Raw genomic sequence first — 17,982 nt, forward strand, 5'->3', positions numbered from 1 at the left:
TAGTAATAGTTCACTGTGAATTTCCCTCATTACTGCCAGACTTTGTTCCAGAATGACAGCCTCGGGCTAGTCCACCAGCAGTGCGACAGCTGGGAAAGCTCCACATTCCCACTGACATTTGGCATCATCCAGCTTTCTCATTTTTACCAGTAGATTGGTGTTACACCTCATTGTCATTGTAACCTGTATTTTTCTGATCACAAATGAATCTGATCATGTTTTCACAGACTCACAGGCTTTGTTGGGGTTTCTGTTCCTTAAATGCCTGCTCCAGTCTTTAGGGGTCTGACTTTCTAATCCTGGGGGCGATCAGACAAAGGCGCCTGAGTCCAGGGTGGGAGATGCCCGCCAGAGGCCTTGAGAGGGGCGAACTCTCACGGGCAGACACGCCCAGGTGGACTGTTGAGGAGTCCAGCGTGCCCTGTCCGGCTTGATTCGGGTAGGAAGGGCGCCGGGCGGTGGGCAGACTGAGGAAGCAGGAGTGGGAGTAACCAGACGCCTGCAGCAGCAGCAGCAGCAGCCAACAGCAGTAGCAGGGGCGCAGGATCAGGAGGTGCCGCTCCCATCCCGGGATCTGCATCCGCCCTGGGTGCTCCCAGGCTCTGCGCCGGCGAACGCGCGCCTCGTGCCCGGGCACCCGCGCACAGGGCTGCGGGGCGGCGGGATGGAGGAGGAGCTGGCGTGGGAGACCCACGGCTGTGAGTCGGATGCGCCGCGGGAGGGGTGACTCCGGCGGGCCTCTGCCGACAGGACCCGCGCATTCGCGTAGGGCAGCCTAGGGAGAGGTTGGCGCGGTCTGCCTGGCCACCTCCGCCTTGGACTTCTTTATGGCTCCAAGCAGAATGCACAGCTGGCCAAGGGGGCATTGGCAGCACCTCTGGGACTTGGGGGCGCCACCCATCTGGCCAGTTAGACGCTGCGGCCAAGGAGACATTAGCTAGACAGAATAAAGGTAATAGAGATCCTTTACTGAGAGAGAACTGGCTTTGTGTGCCGGGCCTTGACGTTTAATCTTCACTGCAGCCGCACAGGTAGGACCTATTGTTATCTCCATTTTGCAGATGAGATAGCTGAGGCACAGGGCCATTAAATAAGTTGTGCAAGGTCACATGGCCATTAATTGGTAGAAATGCTGGCGATCCCAGCTTTCTCAGAATGTTGGGGTTGGATGGGGAATGGAGACCATATCAAATGGGGAAGCTGAAACCCAGAGGAGAGGAGCTGGGGCCAGCTCCAGAGACTTCCTCCAGAAGTGTGCCCAGTGCCAGGACTCCTAGGTCGGGTAGTAATATTCCTGAGGCACCAGCTCACCTGGGGGTAGCTTTGGCTGCACTGCCTGGGAGAGGGGAGAGGATTATGCCAGTATCTGCACTGTGAAGCCTCAATCCTGCAGCCCTTGGCTGAGCCCTGATACCTGAACTCAAGGGCTCCTCGTTAAATCCCCATAGTACAGCTCACTGGTGTTCCATATGATGGAGCAAACTATCCACACAGCTGAGGGATGGTGTTGGGAGTGGTGGGCTCCTTCAAAGTGTTAATTCAGGGGGTTCTGCTTGGGGCAGAGCTCACTGGAGCTGGCCTCAACTCAAGTGAGCTTCACATTCAAAGCATGGGTAGCAATGGAGTATGTGGGAGGGATTCTGGGTGCAGGACAGAGCATGGGGAAAGGCTCAGTGATCAGAGAGCACAGTGTGCATTTGCTGTGACTGGAAGGAGGGTACATGAGGCGAGGTGAATGGAAGAGATAGACAGAACTTGCTTTCATTGTCAATTGAGCTTCTCTGGTCACTGTATGGAGTGTCTGCTTGTTCCCCATTGGGACTCTTGGTTATTTGTCAATACAAACCAGGCCACTCCCCTGAGCTTCAGCTAGCATAGTGGGTGTAGAAACTGGAAAGAACCTGAATAGATTCTTCTGTCCCCCAATTTTACAACTGAGGAAACTGAGACCTGTAAAGGGACTTGACTAGCCCAGGATTGTGCTGCTGGAAAGTGGCATAGTAGGGCCTGGAACCCACCCTCAGCTGGCTCACACCTGAAATGCCAGCTCCTCTGAACCTGGATCATGGTGGTTTTCAGGCAAAAAGTTGAGGAAAGAAAAGTGCAGCCGGGCATGGTGATGCAAACCGGTAATCCTAGTTTCTTGGGAGGCTGAGGCAGGAGGATTGCAAGTTCAAAGCCAGCCTCAGCAACTTAGTAAGACCCTGTCTCAAAATAAAAAAAAATTAAAAGAGCTGGGGATGTGGCTCAGTGATAGAGTGCTCCTGGGTTCCACTCCAGTACCCGCACCCCCCCCCAAAAAAAAAAGAAAGAAAGAAAAGTTAAGTGCAGGACAGCATGTGTTAAAGATTCTTAGGATCTGAGAAAGATTCTTTTAAAGCCTGTTATGCTATGTTGAGAAGGTCTCCTCACCTTTTCAGGGAAGGCAGGGAAGGCAGACCCTTTGGGACAGGGAAAAGTGGAGCCATCAGTGGAGACCACACTTGGAAGGTGGCATTTCTCTCAAATACCCTCCTCTGAAGTATTGGGATGAAGCTGCATTTCCCTCGGAGCTTCTATTCTGCTGTTAACCTGAGCTTATATTTCACTTTTCTAGAGGACTAGTGAATTTCAGTTGGGGCACATATTACAGTCTAAAGGCCAACCTTCCAACCCCAGGAAACTGAATGAATTGTGTCTCACACATTTATTTAAGAGATTTGTGCCAGGGCACAAATTTGGAACTATAGATATCAACAAATCAGACAAAAATCTCTCTTGTCATGGGCTTATGTTAAAAGGAATAAGCTGGCCTGGTGACTTAGTGAGACCCTGTCTTAAAATAAAAAAATAAAAATAAAAAAGAGGGATGGGGTGCTGGGATTGTGGCTCAGCGGTAGAGGGCTTGTCTAGTGTGGGTGGGACCTGGGTTCGATCCTCAGCACCACATAAAAATAAAGCATTGTTTTGTGTCCATCTACATCTAAAAAAATAAATAAATAAATAAATATTAAAAAAAAAGAGGGATGGGTTGTGGCTCAGTGGTGGAGCACTTGCTAACACATGTAAGGCACTGGGTTCAATCCTCAGCACCACATAAAAATAAATGGATAAAAGAAAGGTATTGTGTTGACCTACAACTGAAAATATAAATTTTTTAAAAAGTAAGTAAAAGGGGCTGGGGTGTGGTTCAGCGGTAGAGCGCTCGCCTAGCATGCATGAGGCACTGGGTTTGATCCTCAGCACCACATAAAAATGAAAAATAAAGATATTGTGTCCTCCTAAAACAAACAAAAAAAAAAAATTTTTAAAAGTAAGTAAAAAAGAGCTAGATAGATATGTAGTGGTAAAGCGCCCAGGATTCAATCCCTAATACATGTGCTCGCGCGCGCGCACACACACACACACACACACACACACACACAAAGGAGCAAATAGATGATATAAATATGTAAAATAACATATGGAAAGAAATGATGCCAGGAGGTAAATAGGGAGTCCTTTCCTTGGTTGGGCTTCACTGACTCAGGGGCCCCTAAATGAAGGAGGCATCTCCAGGTCTTTGGTCAACAGAAAATATTCCCTGACTCTTTGCCTTGGAGGAATAGTGGTAATGATGATGGTGGTGGTGGTTTGGGCACATAGTGGTAAAGATGGTAAAGATATATATTTTTTTCAGTTGGAGATGGATACACAATATCTTTATTTATTTGAATGTGGTGCTGAGAATTGAACCCAGTGCCTTACACATGCCAGGCAAGTGTGCTACTGCTGAGCTACAACCCCAGCCCAAGATATATTTTTAATCATTATATGAACTTTGCAGGGGAGAGTTCATGTCCCCATTTTGCAAATGAGGAAACTGAGGCACTAGGTGATTAAGTAACGTAAGTCACAACAGCTAGAAATGGTTCCTCCAGAGTTGAATCCAGGGCCATGTAATGGTACTAAGGCAGAAACTATGGCACTCACAAGTTATCGCCATGAGGACCTAGAGAACCCGTGACTTTCTTCAACATCTGGAAGGCTGTGGAAAAGCAAACTGCATGGTGGACCTGTCACTTCAGTGCATCCTAACCTTCCCTGTCAGGAGAATGACCACCTGTCCCTGGATGCCCCAGGGCTGGATCCAAACATTCACACTGGACCAAACACGTGGGATATGGGTTTGGCAACAACATAAACACAAAATTACTTGCCCTGGAGTGACTGTGCAAAGGTCTAGAAAATATTTGTCCTCTGTTATGGTGGATCTGAGCCCTTCTAGAGTAGGGTCAGGCATTCATTAGTCTGGGGATTAATAGTGACACTCATAGAAGCAGAGCTTTGTAGATTTCTCCTGGGTCCAGCTTGGGGTCTGCTGAGAGCTGTGGGTGGATCAGGATGAGCAGAAGTGGCCAGGGTCCCCAAAAGCTTCTGGTCTAGCCAAGGAGACCAGAGTCTCACAATTGAGAGCAGTCAGGATGACCGCAGTACTGGGGGTTAGGTGGGGTGAGCCCCAGACCATGTCACCAGTCTTGTGTTCTCCAAACTCAGATGCTAACTTGCCATGTGGCACTGATCCCCCCAATGCTTGTGACAGGTTGGCAGGGGCAGCTCTGAGTTCCCAGCAGTCTGAGACTTTGATATAAGGATGTAGCTACCAGGGTGACAGTGGAGAAAATAAACCACAGGGGAGGCAAAGCAGGGTGGGCCTCAGATTGCAGAGGTGGAAGGACTGGGATCTGGGGATGAGGGGTGGAACCAGGAGGTGAAGGTGTAGAAGTGGAGCAATGAGCCTCCATCCTCACCTGAGGCTGACACAGGGAATCCTGGCTGCCTTCTGCACCAGATTGAGCTATGCAGACTGGAGCTACTGACTCCACTGGGAATGAATTCCATTCCCCTTCCCCAAGAGAAGCTCTTCCCCCGCCCCCCTTTCTCGGTACTGGGAGAACCAAGGAGCACTTTACCACTGAGCCACATCCCCGACCTTTTTTATTTTTCATTTTGAGACACTGAGTTGCTTAGGGCCTCACTAAGTTGCTGGGGCTGGCTTTGAACTTGCAATCCTCTTGCCTCAGCCTCTTGAGTCACTGGGATTACAGGCATATGCCACTGTACCTGGCCAAGAGCAGCCCTTAAAAAATATGGGAGACCCTTCTGCTCAACCCACATCACTTTCTCCCCTCAGTGCTTCCCCTGGAGAGGCAGCTCCATGAGGCCGCCCGAAAGAACCACATTGGGAGGATGAAGGAGCTGATGGGGAGGAGGGTTAACATCCGGGCCAGAAATCACGTAAGTAATGGGCTCCCACAAGGTGACAGCATCACACAGGGGGACAGTACATTGAGCTGGAGACAGACGCTTTGCATGTGCTAATTTGGCGGGAGGTACGGGTCTACATCCTCTCCAGGTCTCTGAGACTCTGGAGTGGTAGGGATTAAGGTCAGGATGCTGTTAGGCAATTCCAGAGCTCCGACTCTGAATCCTGGTTACCCATCAGAAAGACACACCTAGGACAAAGGCTAGAGCCACAGAAGGGCAGGGGGCTGAAGGTCAACAGTCAGGGGCTGGCCCATGGGCAGCAAAGTGCAGGTTCTGGAAGGGACAGAAGCCCAAGGGAATGCTGCATGCAGGAGTTGGGGAGACATAGCCTTGCTGGTGAAGGGGACAAGAGGGAGAAGCCATTCTTTCTGTGGGGGACTGCCGCAGTCCGGCTGCAGCAAAATAACTGGGGGTTGACGAGTAATTTGTGTACATTGATACAGCAGGAGTGGGAGCCGTTTATTGTAGGACCGGAGGGGTATATATACATTCCACACAGCTTATCTTAATTAACATAAACTAGATACAGCAGTCAACCAATAAGGAATCTCCACACTTAATGGCTTGCTGGCGTTACTTCACAAACCACTCCCTCTGGCAAAATGCCAGGTGCCATCTTGACTTGTTTACAGACCCTAACAGGGGACATGAGGGACAGACACCTCCCTGCCTTGGAAATTCTGACTGTCAGGAACTTCTTGGAGAAGATGCCAGGTCCTGGCTAGGAAGAGTAGATGCAGGATTCCTGATTGCAGAAAGAGGTCACATTATATGGGGTGACATGACAGGTGCAGCCTGGGGCACATAATGGTAACAGAAGTTCTGGAATGTGTCTATTATATCTTGGTTTTCAGAGCACTTGTCTTCTTCCTTCCTAGTGGTCTTCACTTATCACTGCCCCCTGGGAATGATAAGGAGGCCAGGAAGTACTAGCCCTGTGTATAGTCCAAAGCAGTGCAGCGGGCTACAGGTCACTTTAGGTCATACAGCATGTTGTTGGCGACTGAAACCTTGGTCTCAACCTGCAAGGAAGCATGACCTTGTAGGATGATAGGATGCCAGCACCACATTCATTCATTCATTCATTCATTCTTTTGCACACTCATTGGCTCATTCATTCATTCACTAAGTTATTTATTAAGGCGTACTCTGCTCAGCCCTGTGCTAGGTGCTATGAACAGAGTAGAACCCATGACAGACATGGTTCTTGCCCTGGTGGAGCCAATGGGCTGGTGGAGAGGACAGACACTAAGCAAAGCATCTTGAAGTCCTTTCCCACTGTGAAAAGCTGTCCTGAGGGCACTGGGAGAAGGGTCAGAGGGGGTTTGCCCACCTAGAGGGGTCAGGGCAAGCTTCCAGGAGCCGGGTGAGGAGGGGCAGAGGGAAGAGCATGGGAAGAAGGAAGGAAGGAACAGCCTGTCCCCCAGGGAGGAGATGTGACTTGTCTGAGATCACACAGTGTTTCCTTTCATTGTCCCTTCATAAGCTGAGGGGACAGTGCTGCAAAAGGCAGGAGCAGACTCTGGGTGGGAAACTGGCCACCCTCAGCCAGCTCAGATGTGCTGAGGCCACAGCCCATGATGAACCTGCAGGGTAGTCTGGAATGAGGTGGGCAGTTAGGCCCTTTCAGCCCTATTCTGAGGGAAGAACCCCAGGCACTCAGGATGGAGGCCTTGGGGATTTGGGGAATAATTCAAGCAGGAACAAAGGTCTAGCTGTGGGAAGTTGTTTGGCATTTTTGAGGAAGCAGTGATGTACATTGCCAGGCCACGCACAATCCTGTAGGCCCTAGGGTTAGGAGTCTGTCCCAAGAGCAGTGAGGAGCTGTGGAGACTTTTAGGTGGGGACAGAAGCACGCAGTCATTGTGTTTATTTTGCCTTCTGCTGTGTCAGGGACAGTGGGGCTAAAGTGGGGCTGGGTCCTCAGCCAGATGGTCACCAGAGCCAGCAAAAGGCCCTTTCAGCCTGCACACCAGTTTTCCTGGTGGGGCAGGTGTGGAGGGCGACAGTGATAAGTTTCCTCTCCCTCCTGCAGGTGGGCAGGGTGGCCCTGCACTGGGCTGCGGGTGCAGGGCATGAGCAGGCTGTGCGGCTGCTCCTGGAACACAAGGCTGCTGTGGACGATGAGGACGCGGTAGGGGTCCCTCTCGGAGGCGTGTCTGTGTGTGCTTGTCTGTCTCAGGCTAGGGCAGAGATCCCAGGATCTCTCTGGGTCTGTGTAAGCCAGTTGTAGTTGCTGAGATTGTCACTGATATGCAGGTGCTCGGTGAGGAGCCAGCTTCAGGGCCTAGTGAAACCACATCGATTCTATTTTTCCCTTGCACAGTGATAAAGAGCTCTCCATTGTCCAGGGCCTTTCAGTTCTAAGTGCCTTTCTCAGTCCCTTATGATACCATGAGGACAGGGAGAGCTGTGGGCTATAGAACAGATAATTGGGTGTTGGTAAAGGCCAATAAAAGTCACCAGGAAGAAGGTCTGTCATGGCAGGACACAGCCCTGCCCTGGCTAACACTAACCAATGACTCGCATAGAGACTAATGGTCTTACTGAGAAAATGAACAGGAAGCACCATTGTTGAGAAAAAGAAAGCACTGAAGGCTAACATCTGCAAAATTAGCTCTACAGGTTTGAGGATCCAGCTGAATCTGATAATGACATTTCCTAAGAATACATTTAAGAACCTAAATTTAGGCTTGGGGGTGTAACTCAGTGGTAGCGAGCTGTGCAAAGCCCTGGGTTCAATCCCTTGTATTGGTGGTGGTGGTGGATCGGGTGTGAAGAGAGAGAATTAATTTAAATTTAAATTTTCTAAAAAGATCATAAATTTGCCTGCAGAGATTTAGTTGTCCATGGAAACACTGTTTTTTGTTTTTGTTTTTTCAGTGCTAGAGAGCAAACCCAGAGCCTTGTGCATGCTAGGCACGTACTCTACCACTGAGTTACGTTCCCCAGCCCTTTTTATTTTTATTTTGAGACAGGTTCTTGCTAACTTGCTGAGGCTGGCCTTGAGCTTGCAGTCCTCCTGTCTCAGCCTCACAGGTAGTTGGGCATCTGGAAATACTTCTTTCCTTTCTGGCTTCTCTCTGGTCCCAGGTCCCACCATGAGGGGGACTTGATTACTAGCTGAGGTTGGGGTGTGGCAGCAACATCTCCCCTCCCCACAACCCTGGCCCCATTTCCAAGAGAAGACCCAGAAGTGATGTGGTCAAGACTGCCCTCACCATGCAGGGCCCCTAACATGGCTGAGGTCCCTGGAGATGACCCTGGAGCACTCAGAAGTGGAGTTAAAGCAGCCCTCAAATGGGTGATCAACCTATTTCCAGCTGCTTAGAGGGACCACGGGGTGAAAGGGGCCAGAGTGCCAACTGCAGGACAGGGGTAGGAGTGTCTGACAGCGGTGTCTGACCTTGTGTGGCTGTCTTGTGAGGCAGGTAATGCTGCACACAAAGCCATCACCTGGGGGATGTTCTAGGGAGATTTCAACAGTGATTCTCAGGCTCAGTCCCGGGTGAGGTCTTCACCAGCCATCAGGTCAGACAATAAGGACAAAATCGTGTGCTTTTCATGACTCTGGATTATAATGAATATATTCTGAGGTTGGCTCCTTTCACATTTAAAAAAAAATGGTTCTTCCTTATAGAACAATGATGAGAGTAGATGGCAGCTGTTTCATTTTTAGATTTGATCTAGCAAAATAATCCCAAAAAACTTCCTGGTTTTTAAGTTCCTAAAGTTTGGTGCTCTCTGTAACTGAGTGGCACTTACAGTCCTTATGGTTGGCCATGTAGATGCAGGGCCCCAGGTGGCATGGCCACACCTCCTCATTCTCCCTACCTCTCTGTCCTTTCTCCCAGTTTGGGATGAACGCGCTTCTCCTGTCTGCCTGGTTTGGTCACTTGCGAATCCTCCAGATCCTGGTCAACTCTGGGGCCAAGATCCACTGTGAGAACAAGGTAAGACCCAGCCCGCAGCCCCTGCCCTCTGAGGTTGGCTCCCCCTGACCCCAGACACACAGATCTGCTCCCGACTCTGTCCCTTCTTGCCTCTGCCCCTCCCAACTTGCTCCATTCTCTGAGACCCCCCCGCCCCCCCGCCCCCCCCCCAGCTGTGCTGAGCTCATTCCAAGCTGGCTGCTTCCCTTGGGGCTTGGGAGAAAGGTCTGGAGGAGCTTCCAGTGTTTTCAGCAGCAGCAGCAACAGCAGGGAAAGTGACAGGCTTTTTCTTTTGGTCCCCACACCTCTTACTACTTTGTAATGCTGGGACAATCCCCAGCCCTCTGGTTGGCCTCCTTATTTATAGGAGAGAAATCAACAAACACCCCTGAGAGTAATTTAGGAGGATGAAAGAAAAGGGAGGTGGGTTCACCTCTACCCTCCTCCCTTGTGCTCAGTGGTGGGATGGAAGGACTCCATTTACCAACCTCGGGACCTCGAGTGAGTTACTTTATCCTCCTGAGCCTCAGCTTTCCTCTTAGGAATGGGGATGCGCTCTCTCTCTCTCTCTCTCTCTCTGTCTCTCTCTCTCTCTCTCTCTCTCTTTCCTTTTTAATATTTATTTTTTAGCTTTAGGTGGACACAATATCTTTATTTTATTTTTATGTGGTGCTGAAGATTGAACCCAGAGCCTCACATATGCCAGGCGAGTGCGCTATTACTTGAGCCACATCCCCAGCCCCCGGGGATGCTCTTACACCTTGGAACTGTGGGAGAAGCCAGCACAGTGCGGCATATGACATACAAGACTGGGTGCTGGCACCCTAGGGAACCCGGCAGCCCTCATGGCTCACTGGTGTGTGTGTGGCTTCAGGGAGGAGGGCCCCAGCAGGTCAGAGTTCGTGGAACCCTCCCCTGGCCTCTTACCTTTTAGAGTGCTGCTGGCCCTTCAGGAAATGCAAATATCTTCTTATTCCAAATGCCTTTGGCTGGTAATTCTCAAACATGGGTCCTTGGAGAGATTTCAGAGGACCTATAAAGTTGGATCCAAAAAGTGCATATTTATTTTCATTAATGTCTACTTGAAAATCTAAAATTTCTTTCAATGATAGAAAATAGTTGTTTTCATATTAATTAAAGTCTTTGCAGTTATATTAAAATTCTCCTGGGCTGGGGTGAGGCTCAGCAGTAGAACATTCGTCTCGCATGTGTGAGGCCCTGGGTTTGATCCTCAGCACCCCATAAAGATGAATAAAATAAAGGTATTGTGTCCATATACAACTAAAAAAAATTTTAAAAAATACTCCTTACATTCATCATTACTTTAAAATTATGGTGGTAATCAGACTCTTTACTAATGGTATTGTTTAATGTATCAGTAAAGAAGCATAAATGTTACTAGATTGAAAACTCGTTCTTAATATTTTGATAACTATATTTCAGTGAAATTGGTTTTCTCTTATGACAGGCAGAATAATGCCCCCCTACAAAGATGTCCATATCTTAATCCCTAAAACCTGTGAACCCCAGAGCCTAACACGACAAAAAGAATTTTGCAAATCCGATTAAAGTAAAGACCTTGAGTTAGGGAGATTATCTTGGATTATCCACAGGGGTCTAATGCATTCACAGGGGTCCTTGTAGTGGAAGGAGGGAGGAAGCAGGGAGTCAGGGGAGGGTATGATGAAGGAAGCTGAGATTGGGGTGATGCAGGTCATGACCTAAGGGATTTAGGTAGCCTGTAGGAGCTAGAAAGGGCCAGGAAACAGATTCTCCCCAGAACTTCCAGAGGAAATGTGGTCCTGCCAACCAATTTTAGACTTTTGATCTCAAAACTATAAGAGAATAAACTTGTGCTATTTTAATCCACTAAGTTTATAGTAATTTGTTATAGCAGCAATAGGAAACTAATATATCATTGTAAACCTGTGTATTTGATTGAACTTTTTTTCCCAAATGATTTATGTATTTAAGAAAACATCATGCTAAGAAAATTCATAGGCTTCACCAAGTGCCAAAAAGGGCCATGGCACATAAGAAATCTGGCTCAGGCTGTTGTCGGGATCTTGCCAGTGGCAGTGGGCACAACTGACAACTTCTGGGAAGGATATTCCTGGGTCACAGGATCGGAGCTGGAGTGTGGGAGTGAGGAGCTTCAGAAGAGCGCCCTGGGAAGATACCTACATTCGAGCTCAGAGTCCTCCTGTCTAGTCCTGCCTGCCTGGCCCAGCATGGCCTCAGAGGAGCTCAGTAGCCCTGGGGAGTCCAGTGGCTGTCCTGATAGATTTGCTGGAGTTGTAAACGAGCCTCAGTATTCTAGAATGGGGGGTGTCTTGGTGTATATGGAGGATGGGGTTCTGAGTAATGGGTTCTTCTAGTCAAGCAGATCCCCTCTATTTTATGTTCTGGTTTTGGCAACAAATCTATTTAAAACATAATGTCTTAAAGCAATAATGACTGCTTATTCTGAGGCTGGCTGGAAAGTTCTGGCTTTGCCTGGGCTCCCCCATGAGGTTGCAGGCAGCGGGCAGGTGGTTGAGGCTGGCTGGCTCTGGAGGATCTCACCCACATGTCGGGGCCTCTGTGAGGAAGGTTGGGGTGTTCAGAGTAGTGACCCAGTTTCTCCAGGTGGTCACTGATCCTCACCTTGCCCAGCCTGGACTTCCTGTATGGCTGCCTTGGGGCAGAAAAATAGCAAGAGCAGAAGAGGCAAGGTCTCTTTAGACCAAGGCCGAAAAGCCACATGATATCACTTCTACCATTGCCTGTGGGCCAGAGCCCATCAGGACCAGCCTAGGTCCAAGGGAAGGAAAATACTGACTTGGATTCTCCTTCTTGATGAGAAGGGTAGCACAATTCTACATTTTAAAGTAGTATAGGTTATATTAACATTTCACCTGCTTTTTATTAACATCCTATAATGCATTTAGTCATCTTACCTGTTTAGTGTCTTCCAATTTTGTGGCAACTTCTCAGTTTTTTTTTTTTTTTTTGTCAAGTGTTTTGTAGATAAACCTTTTTTTGTTTATTTTTTGTTTATTTTTTTTTTGTCAAGTGTTTTGAAAGATAAACCTTTCAATTTGGGTTTATCTGATGTTTTCCTCATCATCAGTCTTCACTTATAAATTTGGGCTAAAGGCCACAGAGCAATGCCCTTCTCGTCTTGTCTTACTAGGGGCTTTGTGATACCAACATTACTTATCACTAGGGATGTTGACCTTGATCCTCTGGTGAAGGTGGCATCTGGTAGGTTTCTCTACTGTAAAGTCAGCATTTTTCCCTTTTCATGCTCTATTGTTAGGATCTTTTTTGTGGTTTTAATTTGCATTCTAATAATGACTAATAATGTCAGGTAATTTTTCAAATGTAAATTTGCCAGTTTCTGATCCTTTATATGCCTTTTTTTTTTTTTTTTTTTTAGTGCTGGAGATTAAGCCCAAGGCCTCCCTCAAGTCAAGCAAATGCTCTAACACTAACCTATGCCCCTAGCCCATTCCACCCACTTTATTTTTTGGTACCAGGGAACCCAGGGACACTTAACCTATAAGCCAGATCTCCAGCCCTTTTTATTTTTCATTTTAAGACAGGGTCTCTCTGAGTTGCTTAGGACCTTGCCAAGTTGCTGAGGCTGGCTTTGAACTCTAGATCCTCCTGCCTCAGCCTCCTGAGTCACTGGGATTACAAGTGTGTACCACCACGTCGGCCTTGTTTTTAAATTTGATTTTGAGGCAAAGTCTCCCTAAATTGCCCAGGCTGGCCTCGAATCTGAGATCCTCTTGCTGTAGCTGCCTACATAGATGGATTACAGGTGTGTGCCACAGGTATTTGCGTGTGTGTGAGAGAGAAATGAGATTTCTGTATTGCTCAGGCTGGTGTTGAACTCCTGGGCTCCAGCAGTCATCCCACCTTGTAAGTGTGGGGACTCAGCACTCAGGCACTTCCACAGCCAAATTATTTTTAATTGGATTGTTTAATTCCTCATGGGTGAATTTTTAGAGTTCTTTATGTGTTTTGGATACGTTTCAAAGTAAATTCAATGCACTTCCCTCTAAATACTTCAGCAAGCATATCATTGGAATTCAGTTTCTTTATATACAATGAAATACACAAATAAAAAAGTATACTCACTGAGATTTGACGCCATCAAGATGTAGACGATTGTTCTCTTGATTTTTATGACCCATTGATGGACTGCAATCTACTATTTGATAAACAAGGTTCCAAATAATCTGGCTTTGGTACAGCCAGGGGTAGGAGCTCTGGATCAAGAGCATAGAATTTGCAATCTCTCTCATTTAAATGTTGCTTTTGAACTCAAGAGACCTTCCTGCCTCTTCCCTCCCAGTAACCAGGCCACTTCCTCTAGTTCCTGCACACCAGAGGTCAGCTCCTAGTTACCTGAATACAGGGAGCCCTTAGTCACTTGCTTCTTCATTTGTAACTCTATGAAGAGAGACAAAGGTCTAGAACATTCTCAACTATTCTGTGGGGGATGTTTTGGGAACAGTGAGTGTTGTATGACCTTACCTTACATTTAAAAATCATTTTTCAGTTATAAAATACTTTTTACTGTAGGCAATGCCGAGTAGTGCTCTAACCCAATCATCCTAATTGACTTGTGCACAAATGGAGGCTCAGAGAGAAAGAAGCAACTGGCCCAAGACCACAGAGCTGATGGGTGTGACGCTGGAGTTTGACCTCTGGCATCCTTATTCCTACCAGCCCAGCTGAGGCTGAGTGGCTGCCCCAGTGGGTCAGCCTGGGGCCATTCCTGATTTACCATGTGGCTTCCATGGGAAAGCTGGGTTCTGGGAGACAGGCAGGTATGCCAAAGGCCTCCCTTTTCAGACTGCAGGGCCCACCCTGGGCTTGTTTCCAGGACGGCCTGACTCTGCTGCACTGTGCAGCCCAAAAAGGCCATGTGCCTGTGCTGGCGTTCATAATGGAGGACCTGGAGGACGTGGCCCTGGACCACGCGGACAAGGTGAGAACGGCAAGGCCACTCCTCCCCCCAATGGACTGGGGCTCCTGGAGCCACTTGTGCCCTAGAGGCTTACTGCACTCTAGAGTGCATCCTTTGATCTGTGGGTGACTGTGTCCCACCTGGAGTACTGGTCTGGGGGAGACCTCAGGGCACAAATGGGTGGGATAGAAGCAGAACATGAGCAGTTGCCTCAGAAAGGCCCTGATAAGGACTAGACAGGGCACATAAGGGAGCCCTGCTGCTGTGTCCTGGAGAGGGTGGCATTGAAGGAGTTGGATTTGGGGTAAGATTGGAAGGGGTGGGGAGCCCCAGAGTTCAGATGGACTGGAATTTTGGGAAGGAAGGTGGGTTGGGATGAGATGGGAGGGATGGGGAACCCCTTGTGGAGATATCCACCCCAGTCTCAGGAATCTGTTCTTCATTTAGTAGGCAGCAGGGAGCCACCAAAGGATTGCAGTGGGAGACCCTCCCCCCAAGTGGCCCTTGTTGGGAAGTGAGGTCCAGGCTTTTCCATGCAGGGTGTGTGGGGCAAGGGACAGTAAGGGGAAGAACATCTGGACAGGAGAGACCACTGCAAGCCCAGAGAGGTTTGGAAGCAGAGGCCAGTGGGCAGAGTGGGCATGCCCACTGACAGGGTGAGGAAGGTCACTCTCTCTCTTGTCCTGGCCAGCTGGGAAGGACGGCGTTTCATAGGGCTGCTGAGCACGGGCAGCTGGATGCTCTGGACTTCCTCGTGGGCTCTGGCTGTGACCACAGTGTCAAAGACAAGGTACTGTGACTGTGAAGTCTGGGCTTTGACCAGGATGCAAAAACCTCCTGCCACCTTCCTGGCTCTGGTACCTCACCTATGTTGTCGTCGTTGTCGTCCTCCTCTTCCTCCTCCTCCTCCTCCTCCTCCTCCTCCTCCTCTTCTTCTTCTGGTACTGGGGATTGAACAGGGATACTCAACTACTGAGCCTCATCCCCAGCCCTATTTTGTATTTCATACAGAGACAGGGTCTCACTGAGTTGCTTAACATCTCACTTTTACTGAGGCTGGCTCAGCCTCCTGAGCCACTGAGATTACAGGCGTGTGCTACCGTGCCCCGCTTTCTGTGCCTACTTCTGACTCCAGCTGTGCTGGGGGGCAGTATCCAGAGACAGATCAGAGTGTGTCTGATGTTTACCCAGCAGGCACTTCAGTGCACAAACTGTGGGTCCACCCTGTGCTATGGGCTGGGGCACAAATATGGCCAACATGAGGTTTTTTATTGGAGGAAATCCACACCATAGTCCTAGGAAGGGGCTGTTATTCTGTCAGAGAATCAGAATGGCAAATCTGATTGGTTGGTGGTGCTGTCTGGAGGGTGTTGAGCAGGATTGTTATTCCACTGGGGTGGGGTGTCTACTGTTGGGATGTGGGAGGAGATGGGGGTGGTAGCCACGCATCTGCATTTATGCTCTGCCATGGTTGTGGCAACATAGAATGGGAGCAGTTCACTCAGGGTGCAGAGCTTACTAGCAGGATTTCACCAAGCTGAGAAGGGGAGACTACCCTTAGTGACCATAGTGAGTCATTGGGCAAAATTCTAAACGATGCTTTCAACAAAGGGAGGAGCTCCATTATTAATCTTCTGATTAATAATACATGGGTATTCTGATTGGTGTGCTTGGCCAGGATTTAAGGGAGTTCTGTTTGTAAGTAGCAACAGAGAGCTCACAGACAAACACACCACAGGATCTTGGCACTGGAAGGGGTCTTCATTAAGGGTCAGTGCAGCTTTCTTGCTTTTACAGCTGTGGAACCTGAGGCCCAGAGGGGGAGATGCCGTAGCCAAGGTCCCACAGCAAGATAAAGGTAGTGTGGGCTTTGAAAACAGCATCTTGATATACCCTATGTTCCTCTCACTCACCAGGCTGCCTCCTAAGGCATCAAACCCTTGGAGTCTGCACTGGACCTGTCCACGTTTAGTTTTTGAGGATAAGAGACTCAGATTACACTGGTTTCCTTTATTCTGAAAAGACAGGCTGAGCAGGTCCTGCTCTGTGGTAGGAACTGGGAACACAGAGGGATAAAGGAAAGGACAGCCCCCTGCAGGACAGGCTCACCTTGGAGGCAAAACCTCAGAGCCCCAGGAAAACAGAAGCATCAAACTCAGAGGAGAAAAATCTACTATGAGGGCTGGGGTTGTAGCTCAGTGGTAGAGTGCTTGCCTAGCATGCATGATGCACTGGGCTCGATCCTCAGCACCACATAAAAATAAATTTAAAGAAAGATATTATGTCCATCTACAAATTAAAAATTAAAAAAAAAATCTATGGCGAATGCATCCAGAATCAGAAATTCTAGAAAGCAGCTTCTAGAATTGCATACCCCAGTTAAGTTTCGGTTTTTCAGATTAGAAGTGTTTTCATTTTCTCATTTGGGGAGGGGTGCTTTTCAAAGTTTAGGACCCTGTGGTCTGCTGAGGAAAACGGATCTCAGAGTCAAGGACAGCACAGGTCAGCCACACCTGCTGAAGTGAGGGCCCAGAGGTGCTGCAGGCCACTTGGAGTGGCCAGATGTTGCTGATGAGGCCACACAGAGGCAAAGAGGCTGGGTATCCCCCAGGTGGGGGAAGAGGGCATCAGGCCCAAGGCTAAGGCCACCTTCTGCCCAGCTCCTGCCCAGTCCCCTGCTCTGCCCCAGGAAAGTGGAAAAACTCCCTGTGAGGCAGTCCCTGAATGTACTTGTAGCTTTGGAGAGCAGCACGTGGGTGTTTATAATCCAGAAGGAAGAAGAAAGCCCCACAATCATCTCTGCACCTGATAATTGGGGGTATATGTGGGCCCCTCATGGTTTACCTGCTTCCTATGTGTCTCTGAACATAGGCTTGGGTACCTGGGGCGACTGGCTTTAGGTGGGTATGGGTGAAGTAGGGTTGATTTTAATTAATTAATTAATTATATCATTGCTGGGAATTGAGCCTAGGAGTTCTCTACTACGGAGCTATATCTCTAGCCTTTTAAATTTTTATTTATTTTATTTTTGGTATCAGGAATTGAACCCAGGGATGCTACTAAACCAAATCCCCAGCTATTTTCTTTTAATGTTTTATTTTGAGACAGGGTCTCACCAACTTGTTTTGGGCCTTGCTAAGTTGCTGAGGCTGACTTTGAACTTGCAATCCTCCTTCCTTAAGCTCCCAAGTAGCTGGAATTATAGGTGTGCCCCACTATGCTCAACTTATTTTGAAAGCAATGTGTCTGCCTTGAAGTATAAGGACTTGCCCTTGAAGGTGCCCTGGTTGTAGTTTTTGACACATTTCTTGGGAACAGTGTGGCATTGGTCCAGAGTATAGGCTGTACTTTGTTACATACTTGTCCTGTGATCCTAGACATGTCACTTCTGGACCTTAGCTAACGTGTCTGTAAAATGAGGGGCGGCGCTGCTGGGATCCTGTGAGTCTCTGTGTGGCTCCAGGGCTCCATGTCTGCAGGCCTCTCTGGTGCTCTTCTCCCTACAGGAGGGGAACACAGCCCTTCACCTGGCTGCTAGCCAGGGCCACGTGGCTGTATTGCAGCAGCTTGTGGACATCCGGTGCTCTTCTCCCTACAGGAGGGGAACACAGCCCTTCACCTGGCTGCTAGCCAGGGCCACGTGACTGTGTTGCAGCGCCTTGTGGACATCGGGCTGGACCTGGAGGAGCAGAATGTGGTGAGTCACCATCTGGGGGATGCAGAGATGTGGGATACTCACTGGCTTCCTACCTTTGAGGAACCTCAGCCTGTGGAGCAGGCTATTTCCCCCTGGTTGAGGCC

At 48.7% G+C, this 17,982-nt stretch overlaps 1 protein-coding gene across 1 annotated transcript in view; it reads left to right on the forward strand.

Moving 5' to 3' along the window:
• The first annotated feature begins 664 nt into the window (after nt 1–664).
• Ankdd1a (ankyrin repeat and death domain containing 1A) overlaps nt 665–17,982 on the forward strand; it is a 28,545-nt gene continuing 11,227 nt past the window's right edge. Inside the window, exons 1-7 of the mRNA XM_076848628.2 lie at nt 665–698; nt 5,153–5,256; nt 7,322–7,420; nt 9,141–9,239; nt 14,098–14,202; nt 14,873–14,971; nt 17,780–17,878. Of these exons, the coding sequence (XP_076704743.2) occupies nt 665–698; nt 5,153–5,256; nt 7,322–7,420; nt 9,141–9,239; nt 14,098–14,202; nt 14,873–14,971; nt 17,780–17,878 (639 nt within the window). The remainder of the gene's footprint in view (nt 699–5,152; nt 5,257–7,321; nt 7,421–9,140; nt 9,240–14,097; nt 14,203–14,872; nt 14,972–17,779; nt 17,879–17,982) is intronic.

Source organism: Callospermophilus lateralis, chromosome 3 (assembly GCF_048772815.1).
Source record: "Callospermophilus lateralis isolate mCalLat2 chromosome 3, mCalLat2.hap1, whole genome shotgun sequence".
NCBI lineage: Eukaryota > Metazoa > Chordata > Mammalia > Rodentia > Sciuridae > Callospermophilus > Callospermophilus lateralis.